The sequence below is a fragment of the Carcharodon carcharias genome, chromosome 4 (genome assembly GCF_017639515.1).
Source record: "Carcharodon carcharias isolate sCarCar2 chromosome 4, sCarCar2.pri, whole genome shotgun sequence".
In the NCBI taxonomy this organism is placed as follows: Eukaryota; Metazoa; Chordata; class Chondrichthyes; order Lamniformes; family Lamnidae; genus Carcharodon; species Carcharodon carcharias.
This window is the reverse complement of record NC_054470.1, coordinates 88,783,893-88,802,373: the sequence shown is the minus strand read 5'-3', so window position 1 is coordinate 88,802,373 and position 18,481 is coordinate 88,783,893. Positions and strand designations below refer to the sequence as shown.

Sequence of the window (18,481 nt, the reverse complement as noted above, 5' to 3'; positions counted from 1 at the left end):
TGATTCTGGAGGGAGAAGTGTGTGTGGGGCAAGGTCTTTCAGAGCCTTGTGCAAGCACTCTCCCATGCACGTGGATCCTTCAAGTATCACACTCACCTCAATATCCTGAGCATTTTGAATGCTGCCTGCTGGGGTTTGCTTTCAGTTGTCCATCTGAGCTGACCTGCATCTCCGCAACCCAATGATCACACTCCCATGCAGCACCTGATCTCGTCCACCACGACTGTCGTTTCACTTTCGATTTAGACAGCATGTTCTGGATTCACTTTCGCGTAAGCTCCCCCGTTTTTTCCCCTCCCCAAGTCACCCATTTCCTTTCTCCCATCACAGTTGAGCCCGCGGCATCACCTTCGACCTCTGCTCCGTGACCTACCAGCCACAACCCTTCTCAAGGATGTCCAGCTGAACTTGCACATTCTCTTCCTTCCCGAAAATCCCACTTCCAACCTCCTCCTTCCTACCCCCAGGGTCCATTTCTGCTTCCGAGTCCCCACCAGCCGCCCTTTCCATCCCCTGTACTGATAGCGTCAAACCCTCACCCTCCCACCCTACCCCTTCACTCTGCCCTCGGTCATTATCTTCATTCCCTCATATCATGCCCACCCTCCGTTCGCTTCCCACGAGGCAGTCATGGATCTATCAGACCCCTCCCTTGCACATTCATCTGGAATCCACCCCTCTGGACCCCTTCTCCTCGGAACCCCTTACCCCTCCAGAGCCCTTCCCTCTCCAGAACCCCTACCCCCTCTTAGTCCTCCCAAACTCCAGACTCCCCCCCTGCTTAGTCCCTCCCCTTTCCTGCCTCCCTCAGACACTTACTCCTTCCACCACCCTTAGTCCTTCCCCCCACCAACTCCATCTCCCAACCTTACCACTTCCCCCAGTCTCACTTCTTCCTGCCCTACTCCTTCCCTCTTCCTGACTTCCTCAGACACCCTCTCTTCTTCCTCCAGCTTTACTCCTTCCCCCTGCTGACTCCTTCCTCCACCCTTACTTCCTCCTCCACCCTCCCCTCTCCGCACTCCTTCCCGTCTCCGCAATCCTGTCCTCCCCGAACACCTTCCCTTACACCTACCTCCCCAGTTGCCGTCTTCTCCCCAGTTACCCCTTCCTCGCTCATTTGACACCTTCATTCCCCTCTCCCAACCTCATCCCCCAACACCTTCATTCCCCCACTCCCAACCTCACCCCCCAACACCCCTTCCTCTCCCAGTCAATCCTAGTCCTTCCTCTCCTACCCGCTCGACCATCATCAGTTGTGAGCATCAACTGTGACTTTCCAACTTTCGTGAGCTGCTTCACAGTAGAGGTATGTCCATGAGAATCCACCCAGCATGCCATGGATGTTTTTCCAGTGTGCCATTGCTGTTGGGCTCCAGCATCTTCTGATCCTGGATGTTTGCGATGTGAGCAAGGCCCTGGCAGTAAGTCCCGACTTCTGCACATCACACTTGTCAAGACGTGTTCTACACCAGCGTGTTTTCCTGCTGACATGGGCTGACAATCCAGTGGGCAGGGGGGAAGTCCGGCGGGCTGGCCTTATAATGCTGATGTATTACAATGAGGATCCCGATTTTCAATGGTTGGGAATGCAGCCCGCCATCGACAGGTTGAGTGGATGATCATAAACTGGTTTCATAACGTCGTGAAACTAATTTTTGGCTTTCTCGCCATATTGTCTGCTCACACCATCGAACACACCTGATGCCAACGGGCATGGACGATTCTGCCCAAAGATATTTTTTGTTCTGAATCCGTCCCATCCTTTCTTTGGCCACCTTTTTACTATTTTTCTCTTTTGCAAACACTGGTGAGAATGACTTGTTTTGTCTCCCCGCCAATTTAAATTCATCCTGAGTAAATTACTGTCTTCACCTCTAGAAATGTCAACTCACCTTTTAACAGTTTTCTTTTTGTGGAATATTTTATGATTTTTAAATTATTTTGATATTATCTCACACTCCTCCTTTGCTTTCCTTATTCCTCTGTAAACCTGTTTCCTCATTGTGTCATATACACGCTTATTTTTTCGTACTTGTGTGCTGTCCTCTTCAATTTTAGCTTAACACTAACTTATCCAGTACCGGATGAACAGGAATTTCCTCCAACTAAATATAGGGAAGATAAAAACCATTGTTTTCATGCCCCCCCAAAAAACTTTGTTCCCCAGACACTGATTCCAACCTTCTCTCTGGCAACTGTTGAGGCTGAACCAGACTGTTTGCTGTGTTGGTATCATATTTGACTTCAAGATAAGTTTCCCATCACATATCTATGCCATCACTAAAGTAACCTATATCCAGCTCTGTAACATCGCCTGACTCTGCTCCTCCCCCAGCTCATCTGCTGCTGAAACCTTTATCCACGCCTTTGTTACCTCTGGACTCGACTATGCCAACAAAGTCCTGGTCGGTCTACCACTTTTGCATCCTCTGTAAACACCCAAAATCCTGCTTTTCGTGTCTGAAATCCATCAAGTTCCATCAACCCTGTGTTCGCTCACCTACACTGGCTCCCAGTTAAGCAACACCTTGATTTTAAAATTCTCGCCCTTGTTTTCAAATGTCTCCATGGCATTACTCCTCCCTATCTCCATAATTTCCTCCAGCCCTACAACCCCTTTGAGGGTCTGCGCTCCTTTAATTCTGGTCTCTTTGACATCCCTAATTTTAATCCCTCCACCACTGGTGGCCATGCTCTTGGCTACCAAGGTCCTATGCTTTGAATTCCTTCCCAAAACCTCTCTACTTCCCTTAAGACATTCCCTCAAACCTACCTCTTGGACTAAAATTTTTGTCGACTGCCCTAATATCTCTTCATGTCACTTGATGTCAAATTTTGATAACACTCCTTTGAAACATTGGTATATTTTACAATGTTAAAGGTGCCATATAAATATAAGTTGTCAGTGTTTATTCACAATATCTTAAAAATTTAAAAAACTGTTTATTCTTCACTTCTTCAAACTCCTTTGCAAAAATAACCCAGTGTTGGTTTACAATCCTGTGTGTCAATTTCTCTTTCCACCTCATCTTGGCTGGCTCTTTTCTAAAATCTGTTCTATTCTGATCCAGTGCCCTTGATTATATACCAATGTTTCCCCTTTTTACTTGAATTTTAAATCACCTCATATTATGTTACTATTCCTGAAGTTCTCATCCGGTTATAACTCATTTACTATTTAATTGCTCGTAACTAGATTTTCCCTTGGAGAAATGCAAACATGCTTTTTAAGGCAGAAGTCCTCTGTGTACTTTAGGAATTTAATACCCTTCTCTCGGTTTATTTTCACCCTGACTCAACGAAGGAATGGGTAATTAGAATCTCTGAGAACAACATGTGTTCATTCTACTGACCTTTTTGATCTGTCTCTTCAATATTCCTCTCATATATTTGCTGACCTGTAGTACAACCCAACTACTGTAAATCTTTTTTTAAACTTTGATCTCTAATCATATTAATTCTGTTTTAACCACACTTTCACCTGTTTCTGCCTTCTCTAATTGGTCTTTTGTTATTGATTTTATTTTCTCTGCTTATCATGATTCCTGGTTAAGTAAGTCTTCACTTATCTACATTCTTCATGACTGAATCTAGACAGAACCCTGAAAATCTACTTGACTTCATTCTTCACTTTCATTGGGGTGTCTGATCTGATTTCACCTAATGTCTTCATGGTGCTAGGTAGTGATCAGAAATTATTCTAATTTCTCCCTCCTTAATTTAGGGACAATTAAGGCCTTTCTAGCTGAGACAACTCCATGGGCTGTTTGAGAATCTGAATTCAATTTTAAAAATCTAGAAATCAAATGCTGGTGACAATAAAAGGGACCATGAAGCTGCAAAATTTTTGTAAACACCCAACCAGTTCCAAGTTCTCTGTAAAAAAAAAAAGAGATCAAGCATCAAACCTGGTACCTTTCGGATTTGTATATTACAGCTGCTCAGCCAAGCAAATTGAGCTTAAGGAGGGCTGGTAGTAAATATTTGCATTTATATTTGTATAAAGCTGAGATGGAGCTTCTCTGGTGTTCATTTAGCTGGCATCAGTTGTTGAGTTGAGAGAGAGAATATTAACACAAGCAGGGTTATCACTTCTGACTGCTATCCAGCAATTCCTGGGTAAGCATTTGTCAGACAGCCGGTTTACATTCACTAGCTAGGTTCACACATGAAGAAAAGCTCAGTCCCAGAGAACCGCCTACAACTTTGGAATCATAAATCAAGATGAATCAGGAAGAATAAGCAGAAAAAACTGGAAAAATAAAGGATGCTTTTGTCTTTCATTGATAAGCAGGGGGACATTAATTTATAAATGCTGCTGAACGCATAAACGGGACAATGTTTATTTAAAGACATATTATGCTTTATGGGACTAGATCTCCTTTGGATGGATGATTTAACAAAGTAAAAAAAATATAAAATAGTAATGTATCTTCAAGCCTAGAATGAAAATTGGTTATACTTAAAGACACAGAATGCATCAATTTTGCTTGGTGTGCTACAGCTGACATAGACAGATATAAGGAATGAGCTTATGTGGATTCAACAACCCAGTAGCCTTCATGCAGAGGCTCTGCTTCACACCTCTTGTAATATTGCATGTTTTGAACTATACAATTCTATTCTATTCAGTCAATTATTACAGAATAGTGCTAAGCAATGGTTAATAGCAGCATATATGAGCAATTCTACTGTTAAGTTATTAGCTTATATACTCATGGGCACAGAAAAGCACTTACAATGCAAAGTACTCCTTCCAACCTCTTTAACAATATTTAAATTTGGTTGGGAGAGAAAATCTTTCTTCTTATTCTCAGTGTAGTCTCACAGAGAAACACAATTGAAAACTATTCAGCTGATTAGCCCTCACTGACAAAAAGGGTCATGCTGAATCAGTGAGGAAAGATTGCTTTCTTCATTCTGGATACTAATGCAGAGTTTGTCACTTTGAATCTCAGCACTGGCTGCCTACATAGCATCATCCAGTAAAAATTGCAGATCTTTTATTAGTATCCAGAATGCTGACGGACGCTCATTAATTCAATGAAGCTTCTCACTAACATAGTAGTTCTTTATCAGTTTTTAGAATCTGGAATATTAGGCTTCCACAACATTGCACAGAAGTTAAAATGAAGATTTTTTTTCCTAAGAGGACAAGCATTAAACAAACATTAACTACGTAATCTTTTGAATGAGGTGGTTGTGGAGTATTTACATTGGAAGAATTCACATTGAGGATACTGCCTCTTATATTGTATGAGTGTTGGTGCAGTCTAAGAAGGTCTTTTGAAATGGAAAGTTAATATGTGATGTGCTATATTGCAATGTTTCAATTTTTTCAGAAATTACGTACTCCAGCTGTAACCAAATTCATCATCTTCCTCCACTCCATCTTCTGATTTAATGCCCATGTTCCCCAGTGATGCCACGACATTGCTTGTTTCCTCTTTTTCAACAGATGGTAGCAGCTGTGGATCTCCGAGTGCTGATATAATTTCAGTCTCTATATCTGGCTGGCTGGTGGTCTATATATTAAACACATACAGCACAGTGAGGCACAAAGCAAACAGGAAATGAAGAGAAATTATAACTATATTGTATTTCAGATACATACATTTATGTTGAAAAGCAGTAAGTTTTTAATTAAATATCTAAAGAAAGCATTGCACAATATTCAATTAAAGCACATTAGCTTGAGTAATATAAAACAATAGAAAAAAAAGACATAATATGGAAGACTGATTTTCACCGACGGATGGAGTTTGGAAAGTTTAATGTATATTACGGCAATTTGATTTACACATGAGATGAAATTGTGAAAATTTCCCACTTCTACTACCAAAGCTATGCACTTCAGTGTGCCCCTTATGTGGCCCTTCAGCTGTTAAATTTAACTTCAAATCCTCTGAGCCAAAATGAACTGCTGTTCGGCCAGCCTTGCTTAGAGGTCTTGAGAGTAAATAAGCACAGAAATGAATGAACTGAGCAAGGAAAGAATGGACAACCGTAAAGCTACTATAATGAATAATAGCTGACCATGTTCTTACGGTCAGTGCTGAGGGACAGCCATTTTCATGCTCACTGATCAGCAAACAAAGAATCAATCTAAGGATTTCTAGGTCTTCCCCAAGGGACAGAGTTGGGTATGTACCAGCATTACAAGCCGATCCAACAGCATCAAGGAAATGAGGTGCGAAAAGCATTACCCTCTTGCCTCATTTATAGTTTTGCTGGTAGGATGCCTACTTTAGAAGCAGGTTTTAAGGTCTTGCCCATGGCCCGTCAGTGATTGGATAGAGGCGGGTGGTGTGCTTGCATGCAAGTCCCTCCTGTTTTCTTCGATGCATGTTCAGAGGTTGCTTTTGGACAGCCAAAAAACACTGATGAGAGCAACCAATGCAACCTATACAACCTCCTGTGACAGTTGGCTTTCTTGCCCTCTTTCATGTAGTAGGCATTGCCAGGGAGCAAGGACGTGCCAGGGATGCCACCAGACCAGAGAAATGGCTCAGACCATCAAATCTGGATGCACTGAAATCGAGACAAGCATGGCACATTCTGGGTGTGTTATAACTGTGCAGCACTTGGGCGGATGGGGTCCCAGATCTTATTTTTTTATAGTCTGGTACTTATATAGCAGTACAGCACAGTGACATAGATAAACTCTGTAATTATATTGTCTGGTTTTGCAGTATTGTAATTATAAATCACAAAATCCATCTTCTTGACAGTGGGACTTTAATAAAAATATTTTCTGCCACAATGGTCTCCCACAATATTGAAGAAACCTAATTATGAAGGCAGTCGACTCATAGCCCTTTACCGATAGCTATCTGGAACCAAGCATGAAGAGACATAAAAGAGACCAGAAAGGCTCTCCCTTTGATTTTTACACTTTGTGAAACTGCGATTGGCATTCACTCAGGCCTCTTTATTTGACACAGCTGAAACTTGATGAGTTCAGAGTATAAAAAAATTTAGCTTGAAAAGAATAATGATAACTCTGATAGCCAATACAAAGCATGGGGGAGGGTTAATATTATCATAAACAAGTGTTTACCGATAACCTTTGCTTCCCACTTTCCACATCTCCAAATACCATTATTTATTGAAATGATTATTGCATCAAAAGAGAAAGTTGTCAGTTGTTAAATTCAGCAAGCACATAAATGAGCCAAGGTATGTATTTTAAAAAAAAGCTTGTGATAAAACAAAATTGTATCAAAAGACAGCACAGAAGTCCTACAGTGAACAAGATCAGACTACTTCAAAGAAAACTGACCATTGCAATAAATGTTCAATTGCCATTGCAATACCGACAAGAAAGACCCCTACGCAGCAACACCACTCTATTGCGGCATACTGTTGTCAGCAGCTTCATGGTCATCCAATGCAATGAGACAGATCGGCAAGTGATCATTACTGGTGATGTGGAAAGACTGAGAAACACTAAAGGAGCAATTCTCAGTACGGTAAAGTTTACTTAAATTGTTCAGCTTGCCCATATATTTAAATTAATGTGTGTTGTTGGAATGATCATTAACAAATGGCATTCAATATAAAAGTATCTCAATTATTAAAAACAAACCTTACAGGGAAGGCAGTAATGGAATCTCATGAGACATCAGGAGATTACAGAAGGACCTACACATATTCACTATTGGCCAGAACGATGGTAGATTACATTCACTTGTAAGAGCAAAGGTACAGACACTGGGAAAAAAAGACTGGGGACATGTTTAATGGTTAAACCAGCTAGGGAGAGGTTGAAAGAGGTCTGGGAATGATAGCAGAATTCCACCAACATCCAGTCACTGGACAGCAGTAATCAAAATACCAATGGTGAGCTGTAAATTCAAATGAAGATAGTATAATCTGAAAGTATCATACGAAAGCTATACAGACATCTGGTTAGGCTGTAAAATGAATACTGGTCACTGGGGTCAATGAAAAATATCCAAGTAAAAGCAGCACAAAAGTAGATAGCCATGAAGCTGATTGCCAGCGTTAGAGGACTGAGGAATGGTTAGAAAACTTCAAAATTAAAAAAATAGAAAGAAGGTAGTTTAGAAGATAGATTAGAAAACTTGGACACTTTTAAGCCTTAAAAAAGGGATGCAGGAGACTAAGTGGGTAAGGAAAGACCCCTGCTGGCAATGATTCTACAATTTCCAATTCATACCTGCTCTAGACATATCTTTTGTTTCTTTAATTGTTCCATTACCAGCACCTCTGTTGCTTTGCACCAACTTTTTGTCACATAGTTTTTGCTGTCTTCTACCCTGTCACAGATATTCCCTTTTGTTTGTTGCCCCCCCTGCCCCCCCAAACCCCAAGTCTTTGTTTCTGTACTTGCTTTAAACCTGTCATACCTCTAACTTTTTCCAGTTCTGATGAAAGGTCATCAACCTAAAACATTAACTCTTTCTCTCTCCGCAGATGCTGCCAGGCCTGCGGAATATTTCCAGCATTTTCTATTTTTATTTTGCGTTAGGAAAGGCTAATCCTGAGGGCTAATTGTAAGTTAAATCATGATTGAAGGATAAGGGGACGTAGGAGCAAAGTAATAAAAGTCCAATTGATCTATAGTCATTGACGGTCAACAACATGCATTTTTTCAACCTATTCACGATCCAAACAATTCACAGTATCTTTACAGTGCAGATGGAGGCCATTCAGCCCATCAAGTCTGCACTGGCTCTCTGAAAGAGCATTCCACCTAGACCCACTCCCCTGCCTTATCCGCGTAACCTTGCACATTCTCTCTTTACAGGTAGCAATCCAATTCCCTTTTTAATAGCTCGATCAAACCAGCCTCCACCACCCTTTCAGGAAGTTTGTTCCAGACTCCAACCGGGTGAAAACATTTTTCCTCACATGACATTTACTCCTTTTGTCAATTATTTTGAATCTGTGCTCTCCAGTTCTTGATGTCCTCTTGAGCAGGAACAGTTTCTCAATATTTACCCTGCCCATACTCCTTAGGACCTCGAACACCTCTGTCAAGTCTCCTCTCAGCCTTCTTTTCTCCAAGGAAAACAACCCCAACCTCTCCAATCTATGCTCGTAGCTACAGTTCTTCATCACAGGAATCATTCTTGTGAACCTCCTCTGTACTCGCGCCAATGCCTTCACATCCTTCCTCAAGTATGGTGCTCAGAACTGGATGCAGTACTCCAGATGAGCCCTAACCAGTGTCTTATACAAGTTCAACATGACCTCCTTATCTTGTACTCAATGCCCCTTATTAATAAAGCCTAAGATACTAAAAGCTTTATTAACTGCTTTCTCAACATTCTCTGCATTCTTCAATGACCTATGTATGTATACACCGAGATCCCTCTATTCCTGCACTTCCTTTAGAGGCTCTTCCATTATTTCATACTGTCTCACCATACCTTTCCTTCCAAAATGAATCACCTCACACTTCTCTGCATTGAACTTCATCTGCCATTTGTCTGCCCAATCCACCAACATGTCTATGTCCTTTTGAAGTTCAAGACTATCTCCATCACAGCTGACAACATTTCCAATTTTTGGATCATCTTCAATTTTTGAAATCATGTCCTGCACACCACAATCTAGGTCTTTAATAAATATCAGGAGGAGCAAGGTTCCCCACACTGACCCCTGAGGAACTCCACTACAAGCTTTCCCCCAATCTGAAAAACAACCATTTATCACTACTCTCTTTTCTGTCACTCAGCCAATTTCTTATCCAAGTGCCTACTTTCCTTTTTATTCCATGACCTAGAATTTTGCTCAAGTATGTTGTGTGGCACTGTATCAAATGCCTTTTGACAATCCATATACACCACATGAACAGTGTTTCATTTATTAACCGTCTCTATCTTTTCCCATTCCTGAACATCCACTCTCCCTGTGAAGCAATATTATCCTTTCAATGTGTTTCAATCTCTAGATTCAAATGAAGAGACTGTCACCTAAATGAAAAAGCCATGCTTGCAGGAAGAATGAATCACAATAGACAATATAGCCCTAGATTCCCCAATTTGCACTCTCAGCTGGGAGGATCGAACCATGGAATTATTCCTAAAATCTGTTGGAATTTGGTACTATACTCAAACTAAAATGGTCAGGTGGTCTTTCACTGCTGCTATAGATATCTGCCGTATTTCAGAAGCATATCATATTTCTGAAAGGAGGTAGCAGTGGTGAGAAGCCCAAGTTAATCTGAAAGTAAAGACATAAATATAGGGTCTTAAAATTCTACCAGGTCAATAAAAGAAGTGAATGGGGAGAAAGATAGCTTTATGTGTGAAAGTTGGTCTAAAGTCAAAGAATAAGGAGGACCATGACTATTGTAGATAACATGACAACCATTGTCCATTAATTTCCACAAAGAGAACAGCATACAATGTGATTGGCAAAAGAACCAAAGGCAACATGAGGAAAAACTTTTTTTATTCAACAAGTGGTTATGGTCAGGAATGCACTGCTTGAAAGGGTGGTGCAGGCAGACCCAATTAAGGCTTTCAAAGGGATTTGGATAAGCACCCGAAGCATTTGCCAAATAAAGAAAATAATGCTTTGCTAAATACATTATGGTACTGTTCAACTGATAAGCTCAAGATAAACTGCATTAGGGCCAAATAAATGTAGCAAGTTTGAACTTTTCCTGTTACATCACAAAGGGCTAAAAAAGATGAGGAAAAGCTTAGGTTTTCACACCAAAAAAAAGAGTAATATTGAAACATTTTGTCCTGAGTAAAATTGTGGAAACAAGATTCCCTGAGACACAGGAATAAACTACAGATATGCTCCTTGAACTACTTTATCAGGAAGATAAGCAACATAAGGTTGAGGTATTGTCAGAAAATGAAGTTATTACTCAGCAGATCAGGACAAGAACACTCTTCAAGATACAGAATAAAGATTCTGAAGGGTCTGACACAATTATGCCAAATAATCACATAGCAAGTCACAAGTGATAGCCCTTCAGGTTTTTTTCCTAAATTCTCACTGCATGTGGTGGGTCAGCGAATGGGAGGCTAGCAACCTTCCCTGCTGGACCTCAGATGTGACAATCAGCTTGTGCAACAGAGTAAAATCTTTCTTAATTTGCACAGAATCAAGAAAAAGTGATTAAAATTAAACTCTTCCCTTCCTGATTGTTTATCTACCTCATTACATGATGTTGTATGTCTCGATGAACATCAACTTGACTAGTCATACATCTTCTGTTGTCCCATACTTGCCTCCTGCTCAGCAGTGCCCACCCACGCTAACTTCATGGAGGGACCAACTGGAGTCCAGGTCCGAGGTGAGAACTGAGGCGGGTGGATGCCAAGGAAGGCAGGTTAGAAAGTTTGCTTCAGTTCCCTGGGACATGGGCCTAGTTCAGTAGAATTGTGTGAGGCTCGTCACCCTTAGCACCATGGCCCCTTAATATTCAGCATACCCATGCCCCCTCCATACCTCCCATACCCTCTCACCATTCTCTAAGCCTCTCTGCCCCTCCAAACATCCCATACCCCCATATCCCCACAACCCCCATGCCCACTCACCCAGTATCCATTCTGTACAGAAATCATGAGCTCTATAATAATACTGGGAAGTTTTCGAGATACTCAAGATACTGTCAAAATAAACAAAGTCATTCAAAAACCACTTCAAAAAACATAATCCTATCAAGTGGTCATAAAACTGCCAAGGTAAATAAACTCTCAGTCCCCTTGACAGTGCTGTCAACAACCCCTGCTGAGCTAAATCCATTAATGGCGGTTGGAGCTCAGCCAAGCATTCATAATTGGATCCCAATGCACAGCTGTATAAACAAAACCTATAGAACTAAATGCATTAAAATATCTGAAATCATTGAAAGAGCTCAGCCGTCTGTTCAAGCTTAAAAGCAGAGATGTCTGTTTGGGGACAATGAATATCTCCTGACACCAATGTAAGATCCTGCAACGGACGCATGTAGGCGCTACATTTCAACAACAGGACTATTGAGCGGTTCCAATGCCCTGACAGTTCAGGAAATGCCCTCCGGTATCCTTCCTCAAGGGTCTCTCGCAATATGGCTGTTTGCTCTCCATAATATCATCTTCCATAGAGATGTAGACCTCGAAGAAGCTACAGCAGTGGGTAGCATATTTCTTCAGAGGAGTTGGAAGAAGCAATACAGGATGGTGCCCTTTCCAAGGCCTTCCATAGGACCAGGTCAGAGGTCAAGGCATTGAGCAGGATGTCATGGAAAATTGGCAGTTCTTATCCAGGAACATTTCTCCTGAGGCCGCCTCATCCTGGAAAGCACTTGGGTCTGATAGTCACCTTCACCTAAATAAGGTAGGACGTCTATCAACCACACAATGCAGAAGTCTTCCATTACTCCAACAATGAATGAGGCACAAGTCACCATGGGCCATAGATTTACCACAGCCCAAACTTTTGCTTTGCTTCCCCCCACATCATCTTCTTTTACCTCGATTTCACCAAATACCGGAAACACAGAGGTTGTCAATCAAACAACATCATATCCATTGTATTGAATTGTTATAACTATACTCAAAGATAACCCATGTTAACAAAGTGTTATGACCCCTCCTAAGGGGTGCTTCCTCTTTGGCTGGGAATGAGGTGGAATCAGCCTGTTTGTTTGTGTCTACTTGCAACTGAGTTCCTGTGGCTGTTTTCCTTGTCTTGGATGTGCCAGTGGCTCTATAATGCTCTTGGGCACACATGTTTTGACTGTTCTGAATTACTTTGCACCCTCAGGCTGCTCAGCTTGAGTGCACACTTGGGACTGCAGACCTGGAGGCCCATTGTCCAATGCAGCATTACATTGATCTTGTCAGTCGACAGAAGAGCATTGAAACATTTATGGCACTGCATCCAGGTCCTCCTCACCATGCAGCAGTTACTCATCCCCTCTGCCACCTCCAGCCAGGCCAGTTTGGTCTCCTGTCACTCTCCCGGCATAGAGTGGTATGTCATGATGCTACTGCCTCCAAAAGGACCTCAAGGGAGGCATCATTAATCTGATGGGCCACCCTTGAACGTCAGTCATTCTGCTCTGCACTGTTCTCCCGCTTCTTCCATTTCCTCTAAACTGGCAACCACAATAATGGCTGACAGTACAGCTTTAAATTATGCTCGCTTTGCGGCTCTCCTGCCTAAGTCCTGTCTCCGCTGCCGCTAAAGGGGCAGTGAGCATGCACCCTAGCTCATAAAAAATCAAGTCAGCATGAATGCACCCGAAGTTAGGGTTCTGACCCCAGGACAAAAATTCAGTCTAGAGAGTGAGATAAAGCAGAAACAGGGGGTGCCTGACAGATGACAGGTTGATAATATAAGTGAGAGCCAGGCTGCATATAGAAAATTTAGAAGGGAAGTAAAAAAGGAAATAAGAGGGGAAAAGAGCAGTATAAGAAGAGACTGTCAGCTAACACAAAAAGGAATCCAATCTTCTTTAAGCATAGAAAGACCAAAGGGGTATTAAAGGAGAGTTAGGGCCAGTCAGAAACTATAAATTAGGCCTACGGACAGAAGCAAAAGGCAGGGCTAAGGTACTAAATTAGTACTTTTGCATCTGTCTTCACCAAGGTGATGCTGTTGCTAAAGCCATGGTGAAAGAGGACGTAGTTGAGATACTGCATGTGCTAAAATATGATAGAGGTGGTACTAGGAAGGCTGTACTTAAAAATAGATAAATCACCAGAACCGGATGGGATGCATCCAAGGGACTGAAGGAAATATGGGTGGAAAGTATGGAAGTGCTGGCCATAATCTTCCAATCCTCCATAGATACTGGGATGGTGCCAGAGGACTGGAGAATTGCAAATGGTGCACCCTTGTTCAAAAAGGGGGTAAAAATAAACCAAGCAATTACAGGCCGGTCGGCTTAATCTTGGTGGTGGGAAAGCTTTTAGAAATAATAAACCGGCACAAAATTAACAACCATTTGGACAAATGTGGATTAATTAAGGAAAACCAGCATGGATTTGTCAAAGGGAAATCATGTTTAACTAACTTGATTGAGATTCATGGTCAGCTGAGAACATTGATGAAGACAACAGTTGAAGTGGTGTATACAGACTTTCATTTGGCATTTGATAAATAGGCTTGAGAGCAAAGCAGAAGTGCATAGAACAAAAGGAACAGTGGCAGCACAGATACGAAAGTGGCTAAGTTAGCAGAAACAGAGTTGTGGTTAGCGACGGTTTTTCAGATTGGAGGAAGTTACACAGTGGTGTACCCCAATGGTAATAGGATCACTGCTTTTCTGAAACAAAAACAGAAAATGATGGAAAAACTCAGCAGGAGAGAGAAACAGAGTTAACGTTTTGAGTCCGTATGACCCTTCTTCAGAGCTTTTCTGGTTAGGTCTCAACTGGAGTACTGTGTACAATTGTGGATTCCTGGGAAGAGAGCAGATGAAGGTTCTAGAGAGGGTGCTAAAAAAATTTGCTAGAATGGTTCCAGGGTTGAAAGACTTCAGTTATGTGGATAAGTTGGAGAAGTTGGGGTTGTTCTCCTTAAGAGAAGAGAATGTTGGGAGCAGATTTTATAGAGATGTTCAAAATCATGAGGGGTCTAGACAGAGAGAAACTGTTTCCATTGGTGGAAGGGTTGAGGACCAGGGGACACAGAGTTAAAGTGATTGGGAAAAGAACCAAAGGCAACATAAGGAAAAAACTTCTTAATACAGAGAGCGGGTACAATCTGGAATGCACTTTCTGAAAGAGTGGCGGAAGGATATTCATAGGTACAGGATTAAGCCATTCAGCCCATTGAGCCTGCTTCGCTATTCAATATGGTCATGCTTCAATGCCTTTTCCCCACATCCCTTTATGTCATTGGTATTTAGAAACCTGGCAACCCTTTCTTTAAACATACTCAATGACTGAGGTTCCACAGCCCTCTGGGGCAGAGAATTCCAAAGATTCACAACCCTCTGAGTAAAAAACAATTCTCCTTATCTTGGTCCCAAGTGGCTTCCCCCTTATTCTGAAATTGTGTCCCCTGGTTCTAGACACCCCAGCCAGGGGAAGTATCTTACTTTCATCTACCCTGCCTATCCCTTTAAGTATTTTGTGGGTTTTATTGAGATCGCCTCTCATTCTTCAAAACTCCAGAGGATACAGGCCTAGTTTCCCCGATCTCTCTTTATAGGACAGTCCCGCCATCCCAGGAACAAACCTGGTGAACCTTTGTTGCACTCCCTCTATGGCAATAATATCCTTCCTAAGGTAAGGGGGACCAAAACCGCACACAGTACCCCAGGTGCAGTCTAACGAAGATTCTATACAACTGAAGCAAGACTTTACTATTCTTGTACTGAAATCCTCTTGCGATAATGGCTAACATATCATTCGCCTTCCTAACTGCTTGCTGCATGTGCATGTTAGCCTTCAGTGATGTATTGATGAAGACAACTAGGTCTCTTTGTACATCTACACTTTCTAATCTTTTACCATTTAAGAAATACCCTGCACATCTGCTCCTCATGCCGAAGTGGATAACCTCACATTCTTTCACATTATATTCAGTCATGGCTTTCAAAAGGGAAAGGACAGGGGAGTGCGACTAAGTAAATTGCTCTTGCTGAGAACTATCATGTTGTCAACAGGCTGAATGACCTCTAGCTGTGCTGTAAAAATTCTATGATACTATCAAGGACACAAAATACGAATGGTTGCAAGGGTAGGAGTTGAGCAACATTAGCAAAAGACCCTGTCCCTAGCGGGACAGAAATCTGAACCATCACTGCATTTAACTGTGTCTCTTGCTTATCGCTTAATAAGGCGTGATCCTCACTCAGTATGTTCTGGCAAGCTCCTCTTGATTTGAGGCACACCTTACTGGCATCCATAAATGAAATTTATTTTTCACACAACGTCCATTTGTTTCTTGCTATCAGCTTGGAGAGCAGCTTTTTATTTATATATTAAGATAAAACAAGAAAAAAACGTTCAATGAAAACAAAAAATGCTGGAAAAACTCAGCAGGTCTGACAGCATCTGTGAAGAGAGAGACAGATAACGTTTCGAGTCTGTATGACTCTTCTTCAGATCTAAAGGAAGGTAGAGATGTGGAACCGGTGAAGCTGGACAGAAGGTCAGCGATAGGTGGAGGCAAAGGAGACATGGCAAAAGATGTCATAAACAAAAGGTCAAAGAGTTGTTAGTGGTGATTGTACTGGCTAAAGGAGGTGCTAATGGTGACATTAAGAATGCAAAATGTGATAATGGCCAGACCAGGGTAAGCACTCTGGAAAGTGACAGATGGCCCCTAGTGGAGGCGGAGGAAGGAAGATCGAAAATAGGCTAAAAGCTGAGGGTTACACAATGAATAAAAATGGAAATAAATTTAAAAATAACAATAATGAAAATAAATGGAAAAAAATTAATCAGCTGTGCACACTTGTGTCAAGCAGGTCAGGCATGCATTGACCTTCATCCACTTCCGCTGAGACCAGGCAAGCCAGACACAGCGAGCTAGAGGCTTCGCGGCCATTGCTGGCTTCCCCTGCGTCCAGGGTGCAATAGACTGCACACATGTGGCCATCAAGCTGCCAGCAGGTGAGCCTGGTGCCTTTGTCAACAGGAAGGGATTCCACTCCATGAATGTGCAGATAGTGTGTGATCACTTTATGTTAATTCTACAAGTCTGTGCAAGGTGCCCAGGCAGCTCCCATGACGCCTACATCCTCAGACACTCCCAGGTGCCAGGGCTCTTCAGTGCTCCGGCTCAGCTTGATGGACGGTTACTGGGTGACAAGGGCTATCCCCTCAGAAGGTGGCTCATGACACCTCTCCGCCATCCAATATCAGAAGCTGAGCAGCGCTACAATAGAAGCCACGCCTCCACAAGGGCTGCGGTGGAAAGAGCCATCGGTCTTCTCAAGATGCACTTCCGATGCCTGGACCGCTCAGGGGGCCCACTCTCCTGCCCCCCAGATTGTGTCTCGGTGATAGTGGTTGCATGCTGTGCTCGCCACAATCTTGCACTGGAAAGGGGGGACACAGTAGATGATGAAGACGTTGACGCAGTGGATGTGGCTGCACACCATGAGTCCAGCGCTGATTCTGAAGATGAGGGGCTAAACGCTGACTTACACCAAGGAGGCAGGGACACCCGGGACACTTTAATCCAACAAACCTTCAGCTAGCTCCACACAAATGGATCAGGAGGACCAGCCTTGCCTGGCACTTCCATAGTCGGCACTTAAGTGCTACATCTGCCACTTCATCAGCTGCAACTAAGGGCTTTGGACATAAACTTCAATGTCCACTCAAACACTCATGACATGTATGTAAAACATACGAATGCAGAACAAAGGAGCGACCTTCAACCATAGTAACACATCTGGTTTTAATTTTCTCCATCGTAAGGTCACACAAAACGAAAGCAAAACGTTTTTCAACCATAAACAAATAATAATTCCCTAATCTAGGGCCAACACAAAAGCACCAGTGAGAAACCCGTGGTATGCCTAAAGTGCCTTATGCTTGTTTATGGGTGTTACGTCTTGGTGACGCCCCATCGCTCGGAGTAGCTTCCGAGACAGCCTGCTGACTCTGTTGTCCTCGATGACCTTGGCGGCTGTCCTCTGGCCCGTGGAGCCTGTGCTGGCCCCGCCTGGGTGGGATCTGCCAGGTCCACAGCTGGCATTTCCCCAGTTGTCACAGCCTCACCGGATGATATGCTCACTGGGAGAGGGGCAGAGCAGCTGTTGCTCTCATCCGGAGCGCCGTGAGAGGGGCCCACAGATACAGCAGCTGCTCCACCAACGTGAGGTCATCCTGGACCTCCCTGCTCACCGCCAATGGATGGGCAACGAGCTGGGAAGCTTAAAGACCACACCATCTCCCACAGTGGCAATGAGCAGCTGTGGCCACTGGCGCTCTGAGGGCTTGCAGGTCCGAGCGTAACCCCAGGAGAAGCTGCTGGTTCTCCTAGAAGCCTCTCTCCATGAGAGTCGCCACTCTCTCTGTGGAGGAAGCATGATACTCTGCCATGAGGCTCAATGAATCACTGATGCTCCGCGTGGACTCCTCCACCACGGACACCAAGTAAAGCTCAGTCTCATGCAATACTCCCAGATGCTCCTGCACACCTGGCCGCATTTCCTGCAGCTGCTGCATTGCAGACGACTCCAGAGGCACATCATCACGCCCCAACTCAGCATGTGCCTGGTCCCCTGCAGTCCTCCGGTGCTAGCACCATCAGCACTCTCTATCTCTGCCAGCTCCTCCAGTGATTGTGAAATGCCCTCTCCACTGTGCCTGGCAACACTAGCCGATGTTGCAATTCCCACCAATGTGCTAGTATCTGCGCTGGTGCCTGCCTCGCAGAAATGGTGTGATGCAGGTGACAATTGAGGGCCCTCAGGTGAGAGAGGGGACAGCTGCAATTGCTCCTGGTGGACAGGTTCTGATGATGCTGAAAATAACAACAAGGACAGTGGATCAGCTAGCGTGTGCACAGTGACATACTTCATCCCTTCCCCCCT

At 43.2% G+C, this 18,481-nt stretch overlaps 1 protein-coding gene across 4 annotated transcripts in view; it reads right to left on the bottom strand.

Moving 5' to 3' along the window:
* Positions 1-18,481, bottom strand: part of LOC121276887 (multiple PDZ domain protein) — a 413,889-nt gene that overhangs the window by 99,122 nt on the left and 296,286 nt on the right. For all 4 annotated transcript variants that reach the window (XM_041185496.1, XM_041185497.1, XM_041185495.1 and 1 more), the window contains one exon: positions 5,357-5,528. In XM_041185496.1, the coding sequence (XP_041041430.1) occupies positions 5,357-5,528 (172 nt within the window). The remainder of the gene's footprint in view (positions 1-5,356; positions 5,529-18,481) is intronic.